The 12500-nt window shown below is 39.1% G+C and overlaps 1 protein-coding gene across 1 annotated transcript in view; it reads right to left on the reverse strand.

The window, feature by feature from the left end:
• Nucleotides 1-8829, reverse strand: part of LOC138058293 (angiopoietin-1 receptor-like) — a 25591-nt gene extending 16762 nt beyond the window's left edge. The window contains exons 1-7 of the mRNA XM_068904222.1: nucleotides 8523-8829; nucleotides 5821-5933; nucleotides 4195-4253; nucleotides 3380-3552; nucleotides 1672-1974; nucleotides 1091-1257; nucleotides 196-415 (exon numbers count right to left, since the gene is read on the reverse strand). Of these exons, the coding sequence (XP_068760323.1) occupies nucleotides 196-415; nucleotides 1091-1257; nucleotides 1672-1974; nucleotides 3380-3552; nucleotides 4195-4253; nucleotides 5821-5916 (1018 nt within the window). The 5' untranslated portion in view covers nucleotides 5917-5933; nucleotides 8523-8829. The remainder of the gene's footprint in view (nucleotides 1-195; nucleotides 416-1090; nucleotides 1258-1671; nucleotides 1975-3379; nucleotides 3553-4194; nucleotides 4254-5820; nucleotides 5934-8522) is intronic.
• Between the last annotated feature and the right edge of the window lie 3671 nt (nucleotides 8830-12500).

Genomic DNA, 12500 nt, shown 5'->3' on the forward strand with positions numbered 1-12500 from the left:
TCACAATAAAATGACATGGAAATGCCTGGAACGCAAAACGTTTATTCCCAAAGGGTGTGAATTGGCCCATACATCCTTTCCTCATCAAGAATGCAAAATAGTGCTCCTATTTTGCATAGTTCTCCTATCAAGAAGGGTGAAGGTTCGGGGGGGGGGGAGGGGAGGGGATTGTAATCGGGATATCTGTTTGCTCACCTTTCAATGCTTTTACTGCGCATGGTGTGGCGTCATCTTTTTCCCGAATAATTTCTCCTCTGTACACAACTCCAAAAGCTCCAGAACCAAGTTGGTCCATTAAGTTGATATTTTCATATGGGATTTCTGTCCAGTTAACCTCAGATGGTTTGTAGGGATCGTTAACGAACGAGTACTTCAAACCCTTTACATTCCTCTCTTCATATCGAAGTGCAGAATCCTAAATACAACAACAACTGATCAATAATAGCGAAAAGAAGCGCAGCAACAGGAAGTTGTGACGGTTAACTTTCCTTTTTTGCATTTTCATAAGTGATTGTTGATCGGTCATTTTACCTCTACACTATGTAAAGGAACAGCAAAAACCGAAAACTGTCAACGCCTAGTGTTCAATGACATGTTAAGAATGATTACAACCCCATTTTGGCTCTTTTTCTTTTTTGTTTTTTTTTATTTTCGATTAAAATCAGTCTTAATGACTTGCGTCCCCTAATTCCGGAAAAAAAAATGGCCTTAGCCTGTTCAGATCCTACTTTTATCTCTTTCGCAAGGCGTTGAAATGGGAATAATATCACATTTCTACCTGAAGGAGCTCCACCACATTACTACTTGCCAGAGGGGATGGCTAAGATGAATTACATGTAAAAAAATTGCGGGAAAGACACAATATACGACTAACGAAAGCGAGTTAATGTGAAATTCAGATGCATTTGTCAACTTCGAATATTAAGCCTCGCCTCTTTATTTATAAGAGATGATCTCCTTAATTACTTGAAGAAGCGAGAAGCAAGCCCTCGTCATGTTTTCAATAACTCGTAAAATACTTTCTTCAACGGAAAAAATGGAAAGAAAGGTCCATCAAAGAAAACCGTGGTAGAAGTTGAAGGCATCTTACAAGTTCGTTGAGGGTTAAGCTTCCGAAGCCCTCCAATGCACTTTCTTCAGCCTGGCGTCTACGTCTCTCTGCTGCTCTTCGACGAAAGCAAACAATGCCGCCAATAATTATAGCAATAACAAACATGACTCCAAGCACTATAAGAGCGATGATCCATTCGGCAATAGCTAAATTATAGAACCAAAAAGAAAAAAAGAAAGAAAATGATAATCTTTGAAAGTCATGACGTGTCAAAAAGAGGGACGCCTCATTTTGCCATTGCTCAAATAAACTGCTAATTATGTATCATTTTGAAACCTGCCCGTTGAGGGCTGTTGTTCCCAAGCAACACAAGCTTAAGTACAATAACTTTAGGGAGGCTCAGTACAGTTTAGATCGTTTGCACCTTTTATAAAAAAAGACACTGAATGCGTCTGCTCGCGTATAGATGGTCTAATACCAATATCCAGACACACACATAAAAATGCCCGCCAACATGGCCGCGATGACGTAACGTGAAAACCACTCACATCGCTTGAATGAATACTTGTACTGTTACGAAGATCAGCGCTAATTAAAATTGAAATAGGTGATAAGCTTACGTGCAGCATGTGTTAGGTGACCAGTTTCTTCGTTGAAATTATCACCATAGTTGTTTACAGCAGCAACACTAATCATGTACGTTGTCTCGGGTTCAAGGTTTTGAATCCTGTAGCTGTATTTATCTCTTCCCTCTGATGCTGGAATGTCATTCGTCGAGACATCCTTCATTTGGAATCGCCTGTGCTTCACCTTATACCCTTTAACATTGAACGCTTTTAGGTCTTCAGGCGGAAGCCATCGAACACTTAGTTCGTCTGACTTTAAGTCAAAGATTGTTACGTCCCGTGGCTCCGGAGGGGGTGCTAAATTTCAAAAGAATGAGAAAGATAAAATTTCTTTATATATATTATGTACCCAACAAAATGTCGTGTTACTGATTGCTCGATGACGAACGCATTAATAGGTCATATAGTGCAATACAGAAGTTACCATGCATGGAAACACATGCATGGAGTGATCTTGTTGAGTATATAACAAATATAAAAATGTATAAGCTCTCTGGTACATTTCGTGATTTGCGGTCACTCGTTCTGCTTTTGAAAGTCTTCAAATTGCACTCGCAGTATTTTGAGATCTTTGAGAACGTCACTCGAGCCCATAAATTATGAAATGCACTTGCGTTGATACGATTTCCTCTGCCAATTGTATTTTATTTTTATTCACTAACTGCCGTTTGCCAACCTCGTTCCCAGAGTCTCTCTTCTTTTCCTCCTTTGTTGTTGAGGAGGGAGACCCTTATTCAGTTTGGTCGTTTGGTACTCCTCGACAAACATTTTCCCACTTGGGGAGAGTTCTCGTTATAAAAAAAAACAAAACAAAACAAAGCAAAACAAATACCTGCACATGCTCATTTATACAGTTTTGTTGATGGTCGTCTGGCCACAAAATCAAATGCGTGCCTTCCTCGCAGTGATGATAAGCCCTACACTGCCACCCTTCCCCTTACACAATATTTTAAGATCTCCCAGATTTTGGAATACAGGTGACCAGTCTGAACCAAGGTCTCTCTCCTCAACGACAAAGGTGGCAGAGAAGAGAGATCCTAAGAACGAGGCTGACTGTATGCAATCGAGTTATAATTAGTTGCTTACTAATAATAACTTTACATCAAAGTGCTGCTGTTACTTGCATTTCACAGGTATCACCCCAAAGCCATCGAACATTCTAGCATGCCACGAAGAGACATTTTAACGAAGAACAAATTGTATTGCGCATGGTATTAAGAATGCCTTATCTCTTTTAAAAGTCCATCCACATTGTTATTGGCTCATAACCCTGAGGTGATTATGTAAGGTCCACGTGACCCGTACAGCTTTAAAGCACACGTATGAAGAGTTTTATTAGAAAAACAATTTTTTCCTTTTTTTTTTCTTTTTTTAATTTCTGGCTTAATACGAGGTTTCGCGGCAAAATAAGTTGATGATTTGTTTTGGCCCTGTCAGATCATTAAAACCCGTTGACATTGAAACATCTCAAAGGTCTTCGCCACACATTGGCGTTTAAATTTTAGGCATAAAGATTAAAATTTTATTTTATATTTTTTCAACAACGACATGATACGTTTTAGTGATGGAGCGGCCAAATTATGCATAAGGCTGTTTTGTTATCACTATAATAACTCTGATAGTTGTTACACTTAACACTTGTGTTACCGTGAGGATCATCCTGACTAAAGTGAAATTATCCATTACATTATCGGTGACTCACCCTTAATTTCAACGTCTGGGGAGACCTTGAGCCTCTCTACAAATCCAGTTTCAGCTTTACGAAGAATCCTCTGCCCAGTTTCGGCTCTCTTATCGGTTATATTTGATTCGTTTTTGGGATCAGTAGCCACAATTATAATGATAACCCGAAAATCCACTTTTACACTTCCTTTCCTGATAGAAAAAATGCAAATCACCAATTGGCTTCCGTGTCCGCAACAACAATTAACTTTAAAGGAAATGGAGAAGTGATCCTTGCACTTAATTATGTGGAAAATTTACGCAATTTTCTATTATAGACAGCTGAAAAATTCAGGTGGCTTCAGCAATTGTCTACAAGACACGATAATTGCTTAAATTGTCCAGATAGGTGAAAGGCTCACTTCTCCATTTCGTCTCGTATAGCCCTCACCTCAAATCTACATATATTTGTTTCTTTCAACAACAATTTTATTGTATCCTCGGCAAGTGCATACGCGTGTTACAGATAAATTTAAATACAAATTGAAAGCGAGTCAGGGATCGAGGCTAAATCATTAGCAAAAACGTTCTCAGCCATTGCATGGCGAATCGGAGGAGTACTCAGGAACAAAAGCACGGGAAACTTATAATTTTCCTATGAAACACGTGGATAAAACACTGAACGAACAAGTCAATACCTGAAGACAAGAGGAATTAGGAAACTTTAAAGATTAGCCGTGACATTAAAAAAAAGATGGGAATGAAGAATTCAGGACACTTTTAATAAGCTAATAACAAAAGCTGGAAGATAAGCAGTAGAACTGAGTTACGGAGAACAAAAACTATTAGACTTACGTAAAATTCAGCACCTCCGTTCGCAAATAGCCCGGAGTATTCTTGTATACTTTATCCATCTGTAGTGTAAAATCAATAGCAGTCGTTGATATTAGGGACCTTTAGATTAAAAGGACGACTGCGAGTGCGAGTTTTCCCTTCTGAGCACGCGCACTTCGAAGAATGTCAGCCTCCAAAGTTTATGCGCATGCTCAGTGCGGAAAACTCGTACTAGTCCTCCGATCTAAAGGCCCCTATTGTTCGAATGATTTACTTCTAAATTACAATACTTATGGTGATTCCTTTGTTTTGCACCGCGCAGCTCATACTGCGCATAACATTGCGACGTCGGAGATGGTGGCGTTTCACGCCGGCCATCTGAAGAGAGGCAACAAAGGCCGCTTTTGCTGACCAAGAGCTTTTAAGTGCAATCATGATATCTCTTCTTGGTTAAGAAGGTGTTGTTTTGCAACTCGTCCCATTCCTTTCGCTGAAATTTATCATTTTAAAGCCGAAATTGCTCCTTTGCCATCGTGTTGCGAAGAAACGAGGACGGTGACCCACCATTTTTAATGATTTTATTTACTCGTAATAGGTATACGGAAAACATGTGTTAAGGAGAAAAAAGTTGGATACTAGAAGTATTTACATGTAAATAACTTGAAACTGCATTTTGAATCCGACACTGAGTGCAAGGTGATGACTGTATCGGTCCAATTTGTTTGCATTTCTTTGCAAGATTGATCAATTTAAAATCACTTTACGTAAAGATTACAGCCCAGACAAACAAGTAGGTTCAAGTTTTCAGTAACATTAAGTAGCTTTTCCTACATAACAGCAATTTTTCCGGTAGATCTACTTTCGAACATTACTCGCGTAATTCGGTAAAAAAAGCAAAAAAGAAAAAAAAAAAAAAAAACACTTAGAATAAAGGGCATGCAGCGCGAAAACAAGCATGGTGACCCTATCTTTTTATTGTATTGTTTTTGATGTCCTGTGTATGAATATCAATTGTGCGAAGTTTGAAAAACACCTGGAACGTACGTCATTTTCAAGGGAATTACCTTAACACTAAGCCTTCATAAAAGGATATGATATTTATAGATTTTAACCTCTCTAACGCCAGACGATTGTAGCTGTCCAGGGCGAAGAGAAAAGGGGGGAGGGGGGAGTTGCTGCTTTTGCTTTCCACTGACTAGTATCACGTGACTTTGTCGCGGGATCAAGTTTAGAGCTCACAGAAGTCAGCTTTGTTTTTTAAGTTGACTGCTAACCAGGTACTGGGTTTTGATTGGATCGCAGGCTCAAGCCAGGTTAACTTATTGTAAGAATAAAATAACCCGGGAACTCCGCTTTTAGGCATGGCTAAATCTCTGTATATATATATATTACTTTAATTTCACTTCCTCGGATTTTTTACATTACCGCTGTGAAGATATTAAACTAAAATATAAAATGACATGTAAAAACGAAATAAAACTAAAATGGCAATTTGAGCAGGAGAGAGGACATTATGCCCCTGAAAATAGCTTTGTCAGTTGCACAAGCTCCTCGAATGAAATTGTAGATTGCAAGAGCTTCGTGCATTAACAAGGTGGTAATTTTCAAATTATGCTTTCTTGCCGCCAGTTGAAACATTATGCTTACCTCCACCGTGAAGTTTTTCTCTGTTTCTTTGAAAATTATTGATGATTTGTTCAGCAGCTCTGGTGTATATTGGTAATTCAGGACTCTTATAACCATTTCCACTTCTACAATAACTGTCAAGTGAAGGAAAAAACGAAATCAGGTGGTCGTGTTGACGTTAACATTATGGATTTGGGAGGATATGGAGTTTCGAAGGGATAATAAAAGACCTTCGGTTGGTCTTCCATTCAGCCTTCTTTCTTCGTAAAAATACAAAAATAGAAAGATTTACTACACCATATAGCTTCAAGGTACTCCTCGGGTTTATCCAAAAAGGGGGTACATGCGGCTTCATTTTGTTCGCTGGATTTATCTGCAGATAAACCGAGACAAGCTGAATTTTTTTGTCAAAGCTTACAGCCAAATCCAAAATGAAATTGATGCCGTAGGAGGCGAAGTTCCACCTAGGGTAGAGCATAAAATCATGGGAATAGGGGAGGATCTGTCAAAGTCTTACTTGGGTAACAGCCTGACAGGCACAACAGTTTCCTAGACCTCAAATGGGGGAGGGTTTGGTAAAAAGAGTCGGGTTTTCTGCGGTTCAAAAGCGGGTAATAGAGACTTTTAGTACCAAAGTTTTCGGGATATACCGCAAACCGCAAACCGCGGTTTGCGGTTAGTCCTTTGCCGTTAAAGGTTAGCTCGATTTTGAACTTTAGCAAGCCGTCCCTGTTTTGTACATTGCTACCACTGCTGTCATATCAAAGAAGTTCCACCTAGGGTAGAGCCTAATATCATGGGAATGGAGGAGGCTCTGTCAAGTCTGGCTTAGCACAAATCTGAAAGGTATGAAGCAACAGTCCAGAGGCGTAACAGATCTCCACACCTCAAATGGCGCTAAACTGAACTTCATCTAATTCAATAATGTCCCCTTGATTAGCGATCTGTCTTGCGCTGCCTTGACGATTGACGGAAAAAGTATATTTACTGACAAAATATAACTAAACCACCGCCAGTGTTTCTCGTTCCATTTAAAGGGAAAGACAGGAGGAAACCTCAGGAACCACAGGCGGTCGAGCTTCAGTCAAATAAAAATTCTAAGGATTTCTACGGGAATCAAGATAACAGGCTCAAAAAAGATTATATGATTATATGACTTGCTCGCCTGCTGTGCGGCTCGATTTGCCAGATTTAACATGATTTAAGCAATTATAAAGCTTCCCCCTTTGTCACTCGTACCAAAATAAAGGAAAGGCTGGAAAGTAATTTCAAGCTTATCTTATATCTCACTGACGAAATTAAATCACACTTCTACATCAGTCACTTTCAAACTACGGCGATGGCCGCAAGGATAAACTTACTTCTCCTTGAGCAACTTTCGAGGTCCGGCGAGTATCCATTGTTGAGGAAAAGATACGAATATTCAAATATTCAAGGCTCGCTTTCAAAGAATTTGGACATGGCAAGTTATCTGTTTACTAAGGCAGCGTTTACACGAACGCGGTTTCATTTGTAACCGCATCGTTTCCGATGCGGTTAAGCCTTCTGTTTGCACGACACCGATCGAGACTTTTACCAAAACTGGGTCGATTTGAAAACGCTGCCAAAAGTGGAGCGTTTTCAAAACGATGCGGCTTCATCTTTCGTGTAAACGGGGAAACCGTATCGATTTGAGTACGGTTACATGTACTATAATGGCGCAAAATTTGCATTGTTCGATTCAAAATGGTGAATTTAGCAGGTAGTACAGCGCTTTCTTATAACACATCACGACTTGTTTTTCCTGGCGAAAATGGTTCAGTGTAAACACTTCCAAACCGCATCAATTTTGACGCGGCTTCGAAGTCGTGAAACTGCATTCGTATAAACCCTGCCTAAGCCTCTCCACACGGTTCGCACACTTGGACACGGCCAACCTTTCAGTGAGCCCCAATAGAGTGAGCGGGCGGTTAACTAAAGCGAGCCTCGAAGGATTTGAATTTGAATATCTGGATATTCATCGTTGTTTCTCAAGAATAGATACTCATTGGACCTTGAAACTTGGTAAAGAAGAAGTAAATTTATTCGTGTGGCCATCAGCGTGACTGATGTAGGAGAAGTGTGATTTTATCAGCGAGATGTGAGGTAAGCCAGCGTTTCCTGATACACATTTTGAATTGGTTTTAGCGACAACCGGGGATGCTTAGAAATCGCTTAAATCCCGTCAAATCGGGCAACAAATCCCACAGAAGCAAGCGATCCAGAATGTGGCTTTTCTATTGTGAACTCGTGCGTGCCGGTCTGTTGTCGTTCTTTTTATTATTATTATTATTATTATTATTATTATTATTATTATTATTGTTATTGTTATTGTTATTGTTATTGTTATTATTATTGTTATTGTTATTGTTATTGTTATGTTTTTTGGCACGGTTGAGGCTGGGAGCCTGTGTAGGAAGGAGGAACTACAGTTGTTTGAATTTTTTCCAACAAAATGTTGCTGTTTGTATCACAAATAAAAATCAAATTTTGCACCGCTTATCTTTCTTTTTTTGAATTTCCGGGTGCCGCCATGGTCATCTTGAATGAATGTAAAGTGTAAAAATTTACTAAAGCGCTAGCGGCTTTTTTCGCTGGAGTGAACCTCCCCATTAATTAAGGTTATTTACATAACTTACATATCTACGCTAAGTTTCAGTCTCTTTCTTTTCTCTCGAGTGGCTTCGTTGGGAATAATCACTCACCTTTGACGCTAACATTGAAAATATGCTTTATCTTGTCACGTTGACAAATGAATATACCAGCGTCTCGAACGGAAGCTGAGGTAATGCGAAGCTTGGAGTCTTCATCTTTCAAAACCCGCCACTGCGTTTGCACAGCTTCACCGTCTTCACGGGACCACTTCGGCGAAGCTGCCTCTTTTGATGCCGTGCAGTTGAGAGTGACATCTTCTTGTTCGGTTACCGTTACGTTATCTCTTATTCCCTCTGGCCCAACGGCTAAGAAGAACGGAAAAATGATATAGTGGACAAGCAGTGACAGATAGTAATGTCTTACAGAGAAAGAAACTTTCGCTCAAACCTGTGCACTGATGGACCACATGTTCAATCGTTGACTTAGCTTAGCGTTTCAACCTGTCACACCCTTACAGGGCAATTACAAAAAAAAGAAAAACAAAACAAAAAAAACAAAAAACAAAACAAAAAACAAAAAGAAATACTTTCTTGTCTGTGAAAGCAAAAGTTCGCCAATGTCGTTTTGCCATGTCGTGTTCATAAAATTTACCACGACGAAAACGCATCCGCGAGTAATAGCCAAGAAAGAGGTGTGTCTGCCTGTTATTTTCAAAGAATATGGCCGGTGAGCGTCTTAAAAGCGTCTCATGCAATCTTTTAAGAGCAAATATTCGACAAAACTTTCAAGAGTTCTCGTGACCTCATGCAATCATGATGCCAACTCAAGTATTGCATCGGGCGGTCTTGAAAGAGTAATTTTTCAAGTGTTTAGTGAGACAAGATCTGTCTTGAAAGAAAAAACTTCTTTCAAGAGCATATTAAACGTCCTTGAACCACGGAATTTGCCAACAGTAATTGCTTTGTAAATTTATTAGTTATGACTAATCAAAGTTCCTACCAGTGCCATGATGTTTCGGTCGTGTGCATTTGGTCGGCTCTGAAATCCTACATCAGTACATGCTCATAGAAAACAAAAATTTCACAATCTCAGGAGAAAAAAGCAAAACAAAACAGAATATACTTATCTCGTTAATAATCGCTCCTGGTCAATCCAACACTGCACAAGTTCTAGAATGGCAACATCATCGTCATTATTATTAATATGAATTATTGTTGTAAAATGATTTTTCAATAGCGTACTTCTCAAAGTTACAGAAACATTTGGAGCTTCAGAAACAACGTCAAGCTACAATATATAGGCTTTCAGCCGCATCCTATGAGGATGCCCTCGAATACTTGCTACGCGCGACAGTTCTGGGTTTAACTAAAGTTCATAGTAAGCAACGCTGAAACTAATTATTATTTTTTTTAAAGAACGGAAGATGATTAACTTTGATCTACTTCCGGGTTAATAAATATGGTCGAAAGCAGCCCAACCCTAACCCTAACGAAGTATTTATAGAGCTGCCATGCTGTGTTCTAAGTTCATCTAAGTGAAAGCATACTTAGCGCGGAAGTGAATTACTAAAACACTAATTTTGTTCGCAGTCACAAATCCTGCGCCCAAAGAAACCGGCTTTCTTACATATTATTGAAGGAAAGGTAGTGACTAACGAAAAAAAGACAATGTTTTGTACTTTAATTACAATTTTCAAAAGTCATTACGTTAACACACCGTTACTTTTGACTAAATTTGAAACCAGGTGACCGCTGCATTCACTGAAAGGTGTGAAATTTCGACTAACTGGTGCATTAGGGCAAAAGTATTCCAAACATGGTGAAACTGCAAGGTACAACCGACGATAACTCGAACCCTTGCTAAGCTCGCGACTCGAAACAAAATCGATTTCCCCTGGATTAATGCAATTTTACCCTGGGTAACTCGAACCTTCCGATGACTCGAAGCAATTTTCGTTTCCCCTCAGGTACGAGTTCCTCTATATATTTTTATCCTCGATATTAACTCGAACTTAATCCCAGTTCAACTCAAAATATTCTCTTTTTTTTTAAGTATAAATCTCAACACCAGAGAGATATTTGCAAAGCTAATGAGAGGCATGAGTTCATAAGGAGAACGTGGAAAAATGTATTTGCCATAGAGGAAAGGATTCCACTTTGCACTAAAAAAAACACTTGAAGTGAGGTGCACTCTAACAGTAAAATAAATTTATTGGGTCACTTTGTTGAAAAGACACTCAACAGTCATCGGGTGAGGTCACATGACACTGCATAAAATGGAGACAGTAAGGGGGTTTTAATTTATTAGCGCATGGAAGAGGGTTGGCAAAATTGTAGAGGGGTCATGTTATTTTGGGAAAGCATAAAGGGGGGTTTTCATATATTGAGAAGCCTTTTGAGGGGGCGGGGGTTGTTTGACACTTATGTTGACTTTTCCACTTCATTTTGCTGACTTCAAAACTGAATGTACATGTTATAACCTATTTACAGTATTATACCCATTTTCCTGGCCAATAGTCTGGACATGGAAATGCACAGCTCTTCCCATTTTGTTTTGAAAGTGACGGATACAAGATATTGTATTTTTTTAATGGTATTTTGTGATGGTATGGAAGCTGAATAGGGGCGAAGAGGCCTTTTTCGCACGTACCCACATGCGTACCTCCAAAATCCCAAAAAAAGAAATATTTTATTTATTTATTTATTTTATATTTCCATCGTAAACGGAGAAGTCTCTCCCTTTCCTGTAGCCACAATTACAGTGGATAATGCACTAGTCTACTAAACACCAGTATCACCAGAATACAATAGATGTTATTCTTATGGAAATAAGTGGCAGGGTATTCAGCAGTTCGTCGAAGATTTATTTAATCAATCCATTGAGCTTCATAGCCAATGGGAAAAACCATCAATAGCAGCTCCTGCGAGATCACGAGGTCAGCTTCTATTAGGCCCCATGCATGATTACGGCATATGATCAAAATTCACTACCAAGCATCGTTTGCTCAAAATTATTCACATCATCTGGGCATGCAATACTGTTCGCACGTGGGTTTTCTTGACAAATTTGCTCCTTTGGGATTTAGCTTACGCTAAAATTTACATGTACGTTGTTATGGCTTCGTCACGCCTTCCTCCTCCGCGAACGAAAAACCACTTCCGTTGAACGGCTCTTTGTCCACTATTTAAAGAAACCAATCAGCATTGACTAATTGTCTTGTGCATAGCCAATCACATGCTGCGAAAGAATTCCATAAAAGAGGCAAGTTTACCCAAAAATGGAAAACGGCCTCTCATTGGTCTGTAATCCACGAACGGAAGTGGTTTATCATTTCAGCAGAATTTTGTAGGAGAGGAACGCGTGACGAAGCCCCAAGAAATTCTGCGTGGGAGGCTATCGAATTCAAGGCTTGGTGGTGAAATTAGCTAGTCAGACGTCATCACGCATAAGGGCTATTGTAGGCTTTCACTTGCATTCGAATGAAACATGAATGTCAGCTGTCTTAAGAATTATGCAAAAAGGAGTAAACGGCATTTTTACTGCAAAACAGTGATAATGAATAGATATCCATTTTATTTGGGCTTAGCAAAATACTCCTTCGGCAATACCAAGATTCACCTAATATATTTGCCTGGTTGAAATTGTAAAATTAATTTGCTTATTCCTCTACTTCAAACACCTCAGCATTCGTATTCAAATCGACACATTCAGGAAAATGAACTCAAATGAAACTTGTAAGACTTTCTTATCTCAGTCAAAAAATGAAAACGACCCGTTTAGCATGAGTGCCAACGAGACAGTCAATATAATACACACTGTAAATGTCAACGTGTTTTGCAATAATATTGAAAGTACCGCAGTGTAATTTTTGAACGGCCGTAATTTAACAAGAATATAGAATAATTAAGTTGAATAAAATCAATGCCATGTACAAAATCGCCAAAGCGCTTTTCAGTGCGAAACATGTCATGAGGATTGGGGAATCAAATTCTCTGGTATTATTTTGCATGATACAGCCATGAATTATCTGTCAATTTGATCGTGAATTTTGTTCGTTACAGGCAATATTATTTCCTTTGAAATTTAAA

Source organism: Montipora capricornis, chromosome 7 (genome assembly GCF_036669925.1).
Source record: "Montipora capricornis isolate CH-2021 chromosome 7, ASM3666992v2, whole genome shotgun sequence".
Classification (NCBI taxonomy): Eukaryota; Metazoa; Cnidaria; class Anthozoa; order Scleractinia; family Acroporidae; genus Montipora; species Montipora capricornis.